At 36.7% G+C, this 12,973-nt stretch overlaps 1 protein-coding gene across 1 annotated transcript in view; it reads left to right on the forward strand.

The window, feature by feature from the left end:
• SYCP2L (synaptonemal complex protein 2 like) overlaps nucleotides 1–12,973 on the forward strand; it is a 69,771-nt gene that overhangs the window by 12,113 nt on the left and 44,685 nt on the right. Inside the window, exons 7-14 of the mRNA XM_045841666.1 lie at nucleotides 1,109–1,194; nucleotides 1,305–1,393; nucleotides 3,815–3,849; nucleotides 4,698–4,840; nucleotides 6,586–6,638; nucleotides 7,433–7,478; nucleotides 9,127–9,219; nucleotides 9,319–9,379. Coding sequence (XP_045697622.1) covers nucleotides 1,109–1,194; nucleotides 1,305–1,393; nucleotides 3,815–3,849; nucleotides 4,698–4,840; nucleotides 6,586–6,638; nucleotides 7,433–7,478; nucleotides 9,127–9,219; nucleotides 9,319–9,379 — 606 coding nt within the window. The remainder of the gene's footprint in view (nucleotides 1–1,108; nucleotides 1,195–1,304; nucleotides 1,394–3,814; nucleotides 3,850–4,697; nucleotides 4,841–6,585; nucleotides 6,639–7,432; nucleotides 7,479–9,126; nucleotides 9,220–9,318; nucleotides 9,380–12,973) is intronic.

The raw sequence follows: 12,973 nt of genomic DNA on the forward strand, positions 1-12,973 counted from the left end.
ATTTTTTTATTCCATAGAATTCATGTTCTTCTGAGGTTTGAGATGATAAATCAGATGCCTCAAAAAATTTTGTTTCCTGAAATAAGCATATTTTCCAAAGTTATTTTTCTGCTACCACTTGACTTAATCTGCTTCTCTTTCCTTTTTCATTGGGCAATGTTCATTAGTTTTTTCTTTATTACCCTTTAAATGGAAAAGTCTAATGATGGCTGATATTTGCTAATAGGCTGCATAAGTATCTTTAGAATCCCCTGCTGTCAATCTGGGTTCTGTTAGAATCTTTCCGTCCAGTTTTAAACTGACAGGCAAATTGTTGCCACAGCCCCTAGCGAAATACCTGGTTTCTAGTATTAATACTACTAGAGATTATCAAGTAGTATTAATCTGTCTGCTTTGGGACTGAACAGGGATCTTTTAAATTTCTACTTTCTGGCTTGGGTTCCTATAGTTTCATGAGTTACATGGGGGTTTAAAAGTGTATGAAATGTGATGAATAATTCATATATCAAAACAGTACATCTGAGCCTGTCAAAATAATACTATGATCCAAGTATAAGTTTTTGCAATGTACGCTACTGGTGTCATTTCATATCTTAATATAATATGCTCACATAAAATCAAAATAATAGTTCATTTAATAAGCATAAAAATTACCACATAGCTTTTCAAGTTTCTGTGATTATGTTATTTAATAAAGGCCAACACTTTAAAAAAATCCTGCTTCTGTTAGTATAAGACCTTATAAAATTTTAATTTTTATGAAACACATGAATGTAAGAAACAGTGGGACACTGTGTGAGGAGTTGCGCTTTGCGTGTGGCTCAGTCAAGGCAGAAAAGCTTTGTTTGAGCTGTGGCCGTCAAACAGCACACTCGGCACACACTGTTCTTACTTTCCTTGGTGGCATCTATGCAGGGCAAGGGTGCTGTGACCTGGTGGTTTCTCAGCCTTGAAGCAGGCTGCCAGTTGTCTCTTGCCCTAACTATGTAACTTCTGAAATGTTTACTGCTCTCATGCCTTTTCCAGTCTTAGCCTGTTCCTGCTGTGTAGGAGACATTTCCGTATTCTTTCTAGTATTACTTTGATTGTTTTAAAATTATACTTTCAGGGAAAATTCAGATGTTGGGTTCCTTCATGTTTACCTTAGGATTTCTGGTGACAGAAAAGATGGTAAATCATTTGATTCAACAAGAGGTGAGTTGCAAATAACAAAACAGAAAACTGTTGCTGTAGAAACCTGGGAGAAGGCTGTGCACTGTCCGTTTGTTTCTTTCCCTTGAATCCCTTTCTTCAACTCTGACCAGGCTTTGAAGACTTTGAACAGCCTTTTGCGTGCTGTACCTCAGGAGGAGAGAAAACAACTCCCCTCGTCAGAAGGAGTGTGTCAGCTTATGTAAGTGACCTTGTACTTAACTGTGTGATGATGCAAAGGCAAAATCTCTTTGATTGCACTGCCTCAGTCTCTGTTCTCCTTAGGCCTGATTGTAGCATTCCTTCCGTCAGGAAATGCTGTCCTCATTTTCTTATGCTAAACAATGAAGAAGGACCCAGGAAAAAAGTCAGACTTTGCTAAGCTCCTCTTTTTAGCACTATGACTTTTTGGCTTTTTTTCTATCAAGTTTGTGAGATAAAAAGCTTCCTCGGACTATAGATGAATTTTTCACTGTTAGTGTGAACTAAATTAGTTATTTATGGGGGAATGTTGAGTACAAATCCTGCTGGTAAACTGCTTGGCTTCAGACCTTGGTTTTGCCTTTTATGTTCATTGTACTATTTAGAGCATAGTCTTAACCTCACTGTGTCTCAGTTTGCTTGCCTGTGAAACAAAGCCAACATTAAATATACCTGATTGATAGGTATGTACCAGTTAAATCAGGCAATCCACTGAAAATGATTCACACATTACCTGGCAGAGAGCAAATATCCAGAGGTTACCAACTATTAGCTATACCATAGTGCATGGATGGAATTTGTATTGCTTTTCAAGTGATAGATTTTTTAAAAATCCTCACTTAAGGACTTTTTAATTGTTTGTAGAGATAGAGGAAATGGGTGGGGGAGAGTAAGAAAGAGAGAGGAAAACTTCAATGTGAGAGACAAACATCGATTGGTTGCCTCTTGTAGGCTCCCCAACCTAGGGATCAAACCCGCAAACTAGGTACATGCACTGACTGGGAATCAAACCTACAATCTTTTCAGTGTACAGGATGATGCTCCAACCAACTGAGCCACACCGGCCAGGGCTCAAGTGATTGGTGTTTTTGTGTTTTGGTGCCCCAGTCACAACTATGTCGTTTTGGGAAATTGAAATTTGGAGGCAGAGTTGTTATCTGTGAAGATAGAAAGAAGAAAACAAGCACCCTATTTTGAAATTTGAACCAAAAACCATGACTGTGAGCTAACCACCAACACACACTGATGACACTGTTGTAGCACCCAATGATTCATGGGACACACAGCCATGACCGGGTGAGGACAGGTGACCAGGTTTACCATAGTGTAGGCCTGAGACGGGACTGGTGAGCATGGGGCTCATTGCTGTCATATTTGTCCACTTAACGAGTCTGTGGAGGATTCAGTTTTTTGCACTGAATTTTTCCTAAAAAATATTTATTGAATATTTTATTGAAATTATTGAATAATTTATTGCTAATATTGAATACATTAGCAAAATCATGATTCTTAGTGTATTTAGACTTGGAGAATAGCTGACTGGAATTTTCTAAGTGTTCAGTCTAATCCTATGGTCTTACCTTATTGCTTGTGTGTTCTAGCAAGTCTGGAATATTCTAGACTTCAGGTAAAATGTGCAAGTATAAAATTAAGCAGAACTCTCAGTGGTGCTGTTTTAAGGCTTCTATTTAGCAGTAACAAATCAATCATTTATTATGAGAAACTGAACTACTACAAGATTTGTTAAGATTTCTTAACAAATGTGTTAAAATGAGAGTTATTTCAAACATTAAAAAAGATCTGCATCACATTTGTTAGCATTTAATTAAAATTGTTAAACAAACACAGATGCTCCTTGACTTGCAATGGGGTTATGTCCCATTAAACCCATGGTAATTGAATATATATATTAAGTAAAAAATGCAGTGAATACATCTAACCTACTAAACATCATAGCTTAGCCTAGCCTACCTTAAACATGCTTAGCACACTTATGTTAGTCTAAAGTTGGGCACAATTATCTAACACAAAGCCTGCTTTATGATAAAGTGTTGAATATCTCATATAATTTATTATGTGTATCATTTTCCATCATTGTGAAGTTGAAAAATCTTAAATCAAAGAATTGTAAGTTGGAGACACTCTGCATACAAAAAAGGAGTCTCTGTTACAGTAATGTAATAACTTACTTTTTAAAATAAGTTAAAAAAGCTTACTGCACCTATTGTTAATATTTTTCTTCACTTATTGTTAATATTTCTTCCTGATGTTAAACTATGTAAAAAAGGGGCACACATCCCAACAAGGCTGGTGAAGTGATTACAAAATTCTAGACTCTTAACTTTGGCTGAATCCTCGAAGGCCATCAAATTGAATTCTCTTTACAGAGGGAGGAGTAGAACTGTGGCTTTTTTTGAGTAAAACAAAACAAAATAAAACAAAACATTTAAGTCATTAACATACAAATGAGAAAAATTTTTCATTAAAATCTATTTTTGACATTGAAAATGTGCTGATGCTGAATTTGAAATAAATAACTTTAAAAATATACTTGTTGGTTTAAAATTTTAATGCCAATATAGTGAAGTTTTCCTATTTATGTTGATTTCAGTAACATGCAGTTTATCTAAATGTTTTTCAGGAAAGATCTCTCAAGGACAATTTTGACTGTGGGTGGTAAGAAATGTTTAGAATTTTAAATATAATAATATTAAATATTGGGCATTAGGGTTTTATGAGCATTTTGGAACTATGGGGCATAAATTATGGCCAAATTGGAAATAGGAATTAAGATTTGTTTTTGATTTATTGTAAGAAATTTCAGCATGCTGAAAACCATAAAAAATAATTAATGACTACTTATTTACTTACCAATGAGCGTAGTCAAATTTTATCATTTAGCTACATTTGGTTAGTTTTTAAAACTAAATCTGTGCCCATGACCCTGATCTCAGTCCCTTCTCTACTGGTAGGGGTAGTCCTTGACTTGTATTTGGTTTTCATTCCTAAGTATATTGCTCTACATTTGCACTGTGTATTCAAAAGCAATATACATGATTATTTTGCAGATTCTAAAAGCATTTTATAAATTTCATTCTGTTGTACCCATCCAGCTGAGACTTTATTTTTATCCTTAAAATTGAGATTTAAACATGTTGATATATGTAGTTTTTGCATTTGTGCTGTGAAATGCCACAGTTGATGTGGAGATTTAATCTTTGCAGTAGAAATACTTTTGAAAGGCTATTTGATGAGCTGCTTCTGATGAATGTTTTAATATATATATAAAAAATATAAAATATGGAGATATCATTTATTATATGCTGACATACTGTTTAGATATTCTCCTAATGTTTCTTAAATGTTGAATTTAAATAACTATAATTACTCCAAGATACATCTTGCTGCTAATAAGACACAATACTAGTCTTTTAAAGTGGGATTTCTTTGAGTGGGTGCTAATCTCTGGAACTCATTTTTTCCTTTGCTTTGTGACGAGAATTGTCTGTATTTTTAATCTCTAGATTATGGTCAGCAGGTTGCTCTTTCTGAAGCATTGTGCAGACTGACAGCTAAAACATCAAGAGATGACCTTGTCCATCAGTGGTTTGAAGATGACATTATTGCTGAAGCTTTCAAAAAAATTAAGGATCAAGAATTTGAGACGGTGCGGTTCCTGGTCCTCAAAATTCTGTTTAGTCTATATTTACTAAGCATCCTCTCAGTAATCTCCTGTGCTTAGGGGAGGGTTTTTTCCTTACCTGCAATTAAGTTACCATTTTTAAACTTCCTGTTTCCCACCTACGTGAAACAATTTGAGGACAGTACAAATAAAATATTTTGTGGGTCAAATATGTGGATACAGATAGGGCTTCTTTATAGGTAACTTACAAGTTACTATATGTGAATTTGATGGATCCAGGCAGAGAAAATGTCACGGGGTGGGGGGAGCAATTGTTCAATGAACTTCAAAGGGTGGGTAGAGTTGGAGGAGAAAAGAAAGTGAGTTTCAGCCTTGCAGAGAGCAGTCAATGCAATAACGGGAGGTTTAAATTGGCACCCTGTACTCTAGTGGTATAACACAGGGTGTTTGTGTTGGGACATTTTAGAGGGCCAATGATTTTCAGTGTGTCCCATGAACCTGGGTTCACTGTGATTGTCTCCTCAAGTAGCACAAAAATAGCTTATGTCTTTGTTTCATACTCACCTTCATCTTAAATAGCTAAAATGTTTTCCCTTTTCTTTGTAAAAGTTCTGAAAATGAGGGTTGGACACTTAGGAAAAAGTAATGAACAAAGGCTCTTGGGTTTAAACAGTTGTGCAGTTAGGATTCTATTAAATCCAAACCTTTAAATATCATTAAATATATTACAGTTGACTTTGAGCCTGTTGCCAGGTCTGCAATAATTAGGATCAGTTTGCTCTCAATGGAAAGACCATGAGCCCTGGGAGTCCATCTCCCTGATTTTATGTATTTTCATGTTTGCATTTTGGCAATTTACTTACAAAACCCAAATGTCCTCATCTATAAAATGAAAATAAAACCAACCTCAACATTTGGAGAATTAAATGAGAGGAAAAGGAAGTGCCAATCATGTCTTTTCTCCTCTGTGTCACTCCCTCATCTGTGTGGAAATTTGGTGAAAATAGGACAAAAGTAATTATCTTGTTTTTCAAATCATACCCCTCACTCCAGAGCTATCAACTTCCTAATTGAACTGCTTTCATCTGAAGGCTCACATTCCTGTTGTCTATTTAGTGCTCGGTATAGACACAGAATGCAGGACTCAATACTATCAAAAGCTAGTCCTCGCTGGCAAAAGCCTGGATCAATCTCTTCCTGGCTTTTGAATTCTGGAGGCAACAAATTTACCTTCCTAATAGCTGTAGGATAGGAGAGCTCTAAAAATATTCTTCATTGTTAGAGCATATACTGGGAGGGGAAATCCAAGAAGTAGCATGTAGAGTGTTCTGGATAAGGAAAATGGCAGGCGATGTGTAAGTTTTATGGGTTTGTGGTTGGCTTGTGCTGGACAGATGTTAGGGAGATGGATGCCCAGAGGGTTAGTCAAATATTGTAATCTACCTCATCAGTAAGATGCAGTTTCTATTGCTACTTTTCTAACCAAGGGATATATAATTGTGAATGGAACTTTGAGAGATCTACACATTCCTCAGCTGAAAACCTCCTGGCTCAGGGATTCCTTCTAGAACATAATGTCTGGGGCCTCCTCTTCTGACATAAAGTATTGTTTTAGTTAACATGTAATAGTGAATCTCTGTGAAATCTTGTGATGTTACTAGGTACTAGAAATTTAGAGGCAAACACTGGCTTCTAACATGCTGGTGAGGATAGTACTATTTAAGACACCTTGATGGTTTATTTAAGTGTTTGCATTATTTGCTTTGAAGGACAGTAGACTGTTTCTTAATTACCTGAACAACAGACTCGGTGACCAAAGAAGGTAAGATGTTTATCTGAGCCTTGTTTTTTGACTAGTTATATTCTGAAAATGTTTAATATAAAAAAATATAGGATCTATTTTATAATATTTTGGGACAGAATATACTGTATACTACTGAATTATTCATTGCATAGAAACCTTAGAAGATTAGACGCATTCTGCCTGTTGACTCATTTGTGTGTTTAAAAATAATCTCTATCAGCCCTGGCTGGTGTGGCTCAGTGGATGCGAGCACTTACATGCCTGGATTGTGGGCCAGGTTCCCATTGGCAGCAAGTAGGAGACAAGCAATCAATGCTTCTGACACACATAGATGTTTCTCTCCCTTTCTTTCTCCCTCCCTTCTCTTCTCTCTGGAAATAAGTGTAGATTAAAAAAATAATCTCTATCAGTCTTTTAGCATATTTATGATTTGGAATATTTTTAACATTACATCCTCTGGGAAGATTTGATGACAAGTCCTACAGCCTTGAGGTCACAAGGGGAAGGCACATTATGGACAGTAAAGTCCATGACGGGAAGATACTTGCTAAATTTACTCCTTTCATTGGTAATTTTGACAAGCAACTGGGCTGAGGTATAGTACCAATAAACCTGGTTTGTAGATTGCCAGATGGAGACTTGAAATCTAGCCATAGAAGATCCCCATTTGCAGAGTTGAGGTCCCCTTTCATATCTTGTATAAGGAGACTTGATGGCATACCCTGCTCATAAATGCTGGTTTGTAGAACATCTGTAGGCTGTGCTTGGGTTCCATCCATATTTTTACTTTTTAATTGTGAATTGTTTTACAGGGTCTATTCATTTCCATGTATTGCTGCTTTTGCTGATGGGCATGAGGTATGTTTCTGCTTCCTGGGGGTGGTGAGGGTGGTATGTGATGAAACCCAGAGTTAGGTTTACTCAGTAAGTGGCCATGCTGCTCTTGTCACTCAGCAGGGCTTTGTAGAAAAGGCAGCTCACTTCTGGCTGAGGCCTCAACTCTGAAGCTCATTGTCTCCCCTATCTTCTCATACTGTAACTGGGGTGCATTACCAGTGAGTTTAAGGGTCCTATTGTTACTACTAGATAAAGAAATTTTAGGGTTTATATGTGTTCATGTGGTGAATTACAGGAACCTAGCCTTATTTTACTGTGTTAGTGGGTAACATTATTCACATCTAGGTAAAAGGGGAAAAGGCAATTATTTTGCTTCTTTCCACACAGTTGATGCTTCTTACTCCAACCACATCAATTGGGGACACTTTCCTTTTCATAAGAAATTCTACTATGTACTTTATAGTCCAAAGTTGAGCAGCCTCTTTTTACTCCTTCCTTTGGTTTCTAAAGGAACAAGTTCCTTCATGTATAGGTGCCCCAATCTTGCAACATCTCAATTTTGGTGTAAAATCTTGAAAGATCTCTGACTTTCGCCTTGTTGGAGGTTGTCTGAGCCATGTCTTCAGGGTTTCCTAATTAATGATTCCTTTGTTTTGGGTTCCAAACCTGTTCTTGGCCTCTGTGAACTGTGTCTGCAGCTCATGACTACTCTACAAATTTCTCTCTAGAACTGATTTTGATGGGTTGATTCCTGTATCTGTATTCTACTTTTCCTTCTAATTGTCTGAGGAGTTCATTCTCTGCTTGGTTCTTCTTCTTTCTTGGACTTTTAAATTTCCATCAGCTACAGTCAGGGCCCGTTCATTGGATTCCCGTAACATACATTGTGGGTTAAAACCTCTATTCAACTCTATAGCTATAAAAAAGTAGGCATGTATGATGGAAAGGTGTCTAAGAAATACTGTTTATTGGAAAAACAGGAGGTAGAATGGTAAGTTTAGTGTTTGCTTCATTGTTGTGGAATAAAAACTTTGTATTTCCTGATAATGTCTATACTATGTCTGGGAGAAAACAAAGGCATTGTTAATGGTGCCTATGGGAAGGTACCTAAGGGCAGTGGGGAGGCAGGGAAGGAGAAGCTTGCTGTTTCTATAAACACCATACTGTTTGACTCTTTTTTTTTTTTTACTATAAGCATATATTTATTTTGTAATAATTAAAATGAAGGTAACTTGAAATCTTCAATCTTAGCTCTATCCTAGTACACAGTGAGTTAGAAGACAAATCACCACTTCTATTTGATCACAGTACTTCCTTTGCTACACATTTCCAGCTGTATGCAGTGTGGATTGTTACTGCTTAAACATAGAACTGTCGTCTCTGTGATTTCACTAGGAAAAAAGGTTTGTGTGGATAGAGCCATCTGACATATTTAAACATCTCATTAAATAGCTAAAGATAGTAGGATTTTTTTCAGAAGTAGTTTACTTGTATAAAATTGAGATCTTCCTTTTGTTTTGTTGAAATGAGTAAGGCAATAAAGATACCCTATAATATTAGGGTAGTGTTTTAGGAAAAGCAGAAGTTCTGTTTTTAATGGAAAAGTTTTCATCTGAACCTTTGACATAATATTTATGTGTATAATTAATGCTGAAATTTTATCTTACAGATGAGAAAACCAGCAGATGAAAAATTAGAGAAATTTTGGATTGATTTCAACCTAGGAAGTCAGAGTGTAACTTTTTATATAAATAGTACTGAGGTAATCACATTTGATTTTTGTTTAAACTTAAGCACTTAGAGATTGTTCATATGTGAGTATGTGTTATGTGCTCATGAATTTCACTTATTTTTCCTCAAGAGTGCTTTGTGGGACTCAGTAATACTTTTGAAGGAAGAAGTGATTAATTTCAGCATAATAGGTAAGATGATAAACTATCCAACATTTAGTTCAGAGTATTATTTCTTTTCATAGTTGCAGTATGTGTTTAGTTACTTACAGAGCAGACTTTGTGCACTGATGTAGAATTGTAGTGGAAGGAGCAGTGGGCTGAGGACCAGGAGGCAGGGGCACAGGACTGCTAACTCCTTCGCTTTGTGACTTTGGGGTTCCGTTACTTGCCTAGTTTTCTCTATTTGCTTGGTCTTCTCATTGTGAAAATGGTCTAGTTTTTCAAAATATTGAAAATAAAACTACTATGTGACCTAGCAATTTCACTTCTGGGTATATGTCTGGAAGAATTGAAAGCAGGACTTAAAGAGATATGAGTATTTATAGACCCATATTTATTGTAGCATTATTCACAATACCTAATGTGTGGAAGCAACCTAAGAGCCCATCAGTGGATGAATAGATAAGCAAAATGGGGCATATACATACAATAGAATATTATTTTAGCTTTAAAAAGGAAAGAAATTCTGACACATGTGACAACATGCATGAACCTTGGGGACATAATGCTTAGTGAAATCAGCCAGTCACAGAAACACAAATACTGTATGATTCCACTTACATAAGGTATCTAAAGAACTCAGATTGATAGAGACTATAGAATGGTTACCAGGGTCTGTGGGGAGGGGAAAGTGGGGATAGTTGTTTAATGTTAAACCATTTCAGATTTACAAAATGAAAATGTCCTGGAAAGCAGTTGTACAATGATATATACTTAACACTACTGAACTATACACCTAAGAATGCTTAACATGGCAAATATTATTTTTTGTACCACAATTTTAAAAAATGCATGTAGTACCTGTCCTTCCCTTCCTACAGATTTATAGTAATAATGAGTGGATATGGTTATGTGCCACCTCTGTCTAAATGTCATCTCCCTGGCATCCTCCTTTTAAACCTCCATCACTCACCTTTCTTCTCAAATTGGTAGGTAGGTTTGAAGGACATGAAATCAGGAGTGATCCTTTTCTGGGTGGGTACAAGTAACCTGTTAGTCCAGTTCAGCATTTCAGCTATACTCATACTTGAACATCTATCAGGATTCCTAAGCTGGGTCTTTAAAAAATGAAAGCATGTTTTTAAAAGTAATTTAATATATTTAACATTTTAAAATAATTGGGTTTATTAAAGATTGAAAACTAAAATTATGTGATAATATGGATATTATACTTCTTTCCACAGAGAATTTAGACCAGCTTGCATATTTATACCAAAATAATAAAAATGGAAAATCGATAACACAGACAAGAATAAAAACATCTGTAATGAAGACTAGTCTAAAGTAGCCACCATGGAGATTCAGATTTGGTGCTTAGTTTCCTGAAAACAGGGTGAAAAGTGAAACCTAATGTGTAACACAATTCTTTCTCATCATATAAGTCCTGGGGAGAACAAATCCTTCTTAACCTTGAACCTGTAACTGAAGGCTCTCCCATGGACCACTTAGGATGAGGTAATTCTTTCTCAGCCCTGAGTTTCCCTGAAATATTTTGTGTACATAAGCTAAATTCTTTGTTTTGTTAAATGATAATTTTTGAAAAGATGTAATCATGATCCTTATACAAATTTACTAAATGAATGTGAGTTGCAGATTTTATTTAATTCATTAATTAATGAGGAAGTCATTGAGATGTAATAAACAGTTCAAAGGAGAATTCAAAACTACACATATATAAGCAATACTGAAATTAGTTTACAAATAGATTTAAGACTAGGCAATTGCATTCCACAGACACAATTGATTTGAATTTCTAAGGACAAGAATCATTTTCATTACTATCAGTTTTCTATAACTCACAGCTTTGTAAAATAGCTCAAAGACCATGAAGAGTACAGATAACCCAGAAAGGATTGTAGACAGGCACCCAGGAACTTTTTGGCCCATTTCAAATGTTTCACTTTTCTGTATTGGTTCTTTTCAATGCATGTGAGAATTTGTTTTAATGTGCAGACATTTTTAGTTTCTCCTGTTGGATATTATTGGAAAAAGAGGGAAACTTTGGGACTGTGATATATGAAGTGGTAAAGCAGATGGCAGAAGAGGTGAGACAGGAGGAGAGGCTTTTCCAGTGGAACTCTGGGAAACAAGAGGAAGGTGAGAAGGAGCCTAGATTTTGGAACTGTACCAGTTGACATCTGAGGAGTCTGGGAGTCGGAAGAATTGAGAGAGAGGGTAAAAGAAAACTCTTCACTCACAACACTTCTGACAACAAATGTCAATTCTTGGCCTCAATTCTGAGGCTAACTACCTGGAGTTAGTGCAGACCCCACAGGTTGAGGGCTCAGTCCCACAAAACTGCCCCCACTAATCATAAGGCCCAGATGGCCACCTGTACTTCTGACCAACTAGCTACAAATTGGGGTTTCCCCAACTTTCTCCTCAGGTTTTATAATTTACTATAATAGCCCACAGAACTCAGGGAAACACTTATTTAAGTTGCCAGTTTATTATAAAAGATATATTAAAGGGTATAGATGAACAGCTAGGTAAAAGAGGTACACAGGGCAAGATCCACATGTGCTCTGAATGCAGGAGCTCCTGTCCCTGTAAAATTGGGGTGCTCCATCCTCCAGACCCAAGGATGTGTTTACTAACCTTGAAGCCCAAAGACCCTTGCCTTAGGGATTTTTGTGAAGGCTTTATCACATAGGAATGATAGATTATTAACTCAATCTCTGGCCCCTTTCCCCTGGAGCTTGAGTGGTGGGTCTGAAAGTTCTAACCCTCTAATTGTGCCTTAGCCTTTCTGGGACCAGCCCTCATCCTGATGCCATCTAGGGTCCTCCAGCCACCAGTCACCTCATTAGTATACAAAAGACACTCATCACTTGGGGGATGCTAAGAGTCTTAGCTCTTATGTCAGGAACAGGAGTAAAAGACCAAATATTAGGAGAAAAGATGCTCCTAGCACTCAGGAAATTATAAAGATTTTAGGAGTTCTGTGTCAGGAACCCGGGCAGAAGCCAAATATATAGTTCTTATTGTGTCACAGATGAGAAAACTTAGCAGTTAAGTAATCACAAAATTGAAAAGACAGGATACACTAGTTGGGAGTACCTCCTATCTGTAGTACAGAGAAAGGGGTTATAAATAGCTCACTAGAAATGTAAATTAAGTGTAATCATAAATATAAGTTAAAAATAACTTATGTTGTCGTTAGCTGTTATTGTAGATGTAGAAGAGATGCTACCCAGCACCCATTTATGATAAAACTCTCAGCAAAGTGGGAATAGAGGGATCGTGCTGTTACCAAAACCAGCCAGTGGGAGTCCTACCACTTGCCACCAAAGAGGCAAAACTCTGGATACAGAGTTTGGTGGAAAGGAAAAGGAAGCTTTTATTTGATGGCCATACCATTTGAAATAAAGGCAAGTTTCAGATTCAAAGCCCATTCCTTCTAAAATATCCAAATGAAATTACCCTGCCACTCTCTGCCAGGCCAGATCAGTTGTAGTCTGCACCCAGAATTCCTTTCCCCATTTAAAAGTACTGTCCTTGAGAAAATGCAGGCAGCTGCAGCATGCTTGTTGTCATGGTCTGCCCCAGGCATCCTTTGGAGTC

The sequence above is a fragment of the Phyllostomus hastatus genome, unplaced genomic scaffold (assembly GCF_019186645.2).
Source record: "Phyllostomus hastatus isolate PE091 unplaced genomic scaffold, TTU_PhHast_1.1 phas_contig_37, whole genome shotgun sequence".
Lineage (NCBI taxonomy): Eukaryota > Metazoa > Chordata > Mammalia > Chiroptera > Phyllostomidae > Phyllostomus > Phyllostomus hastatus.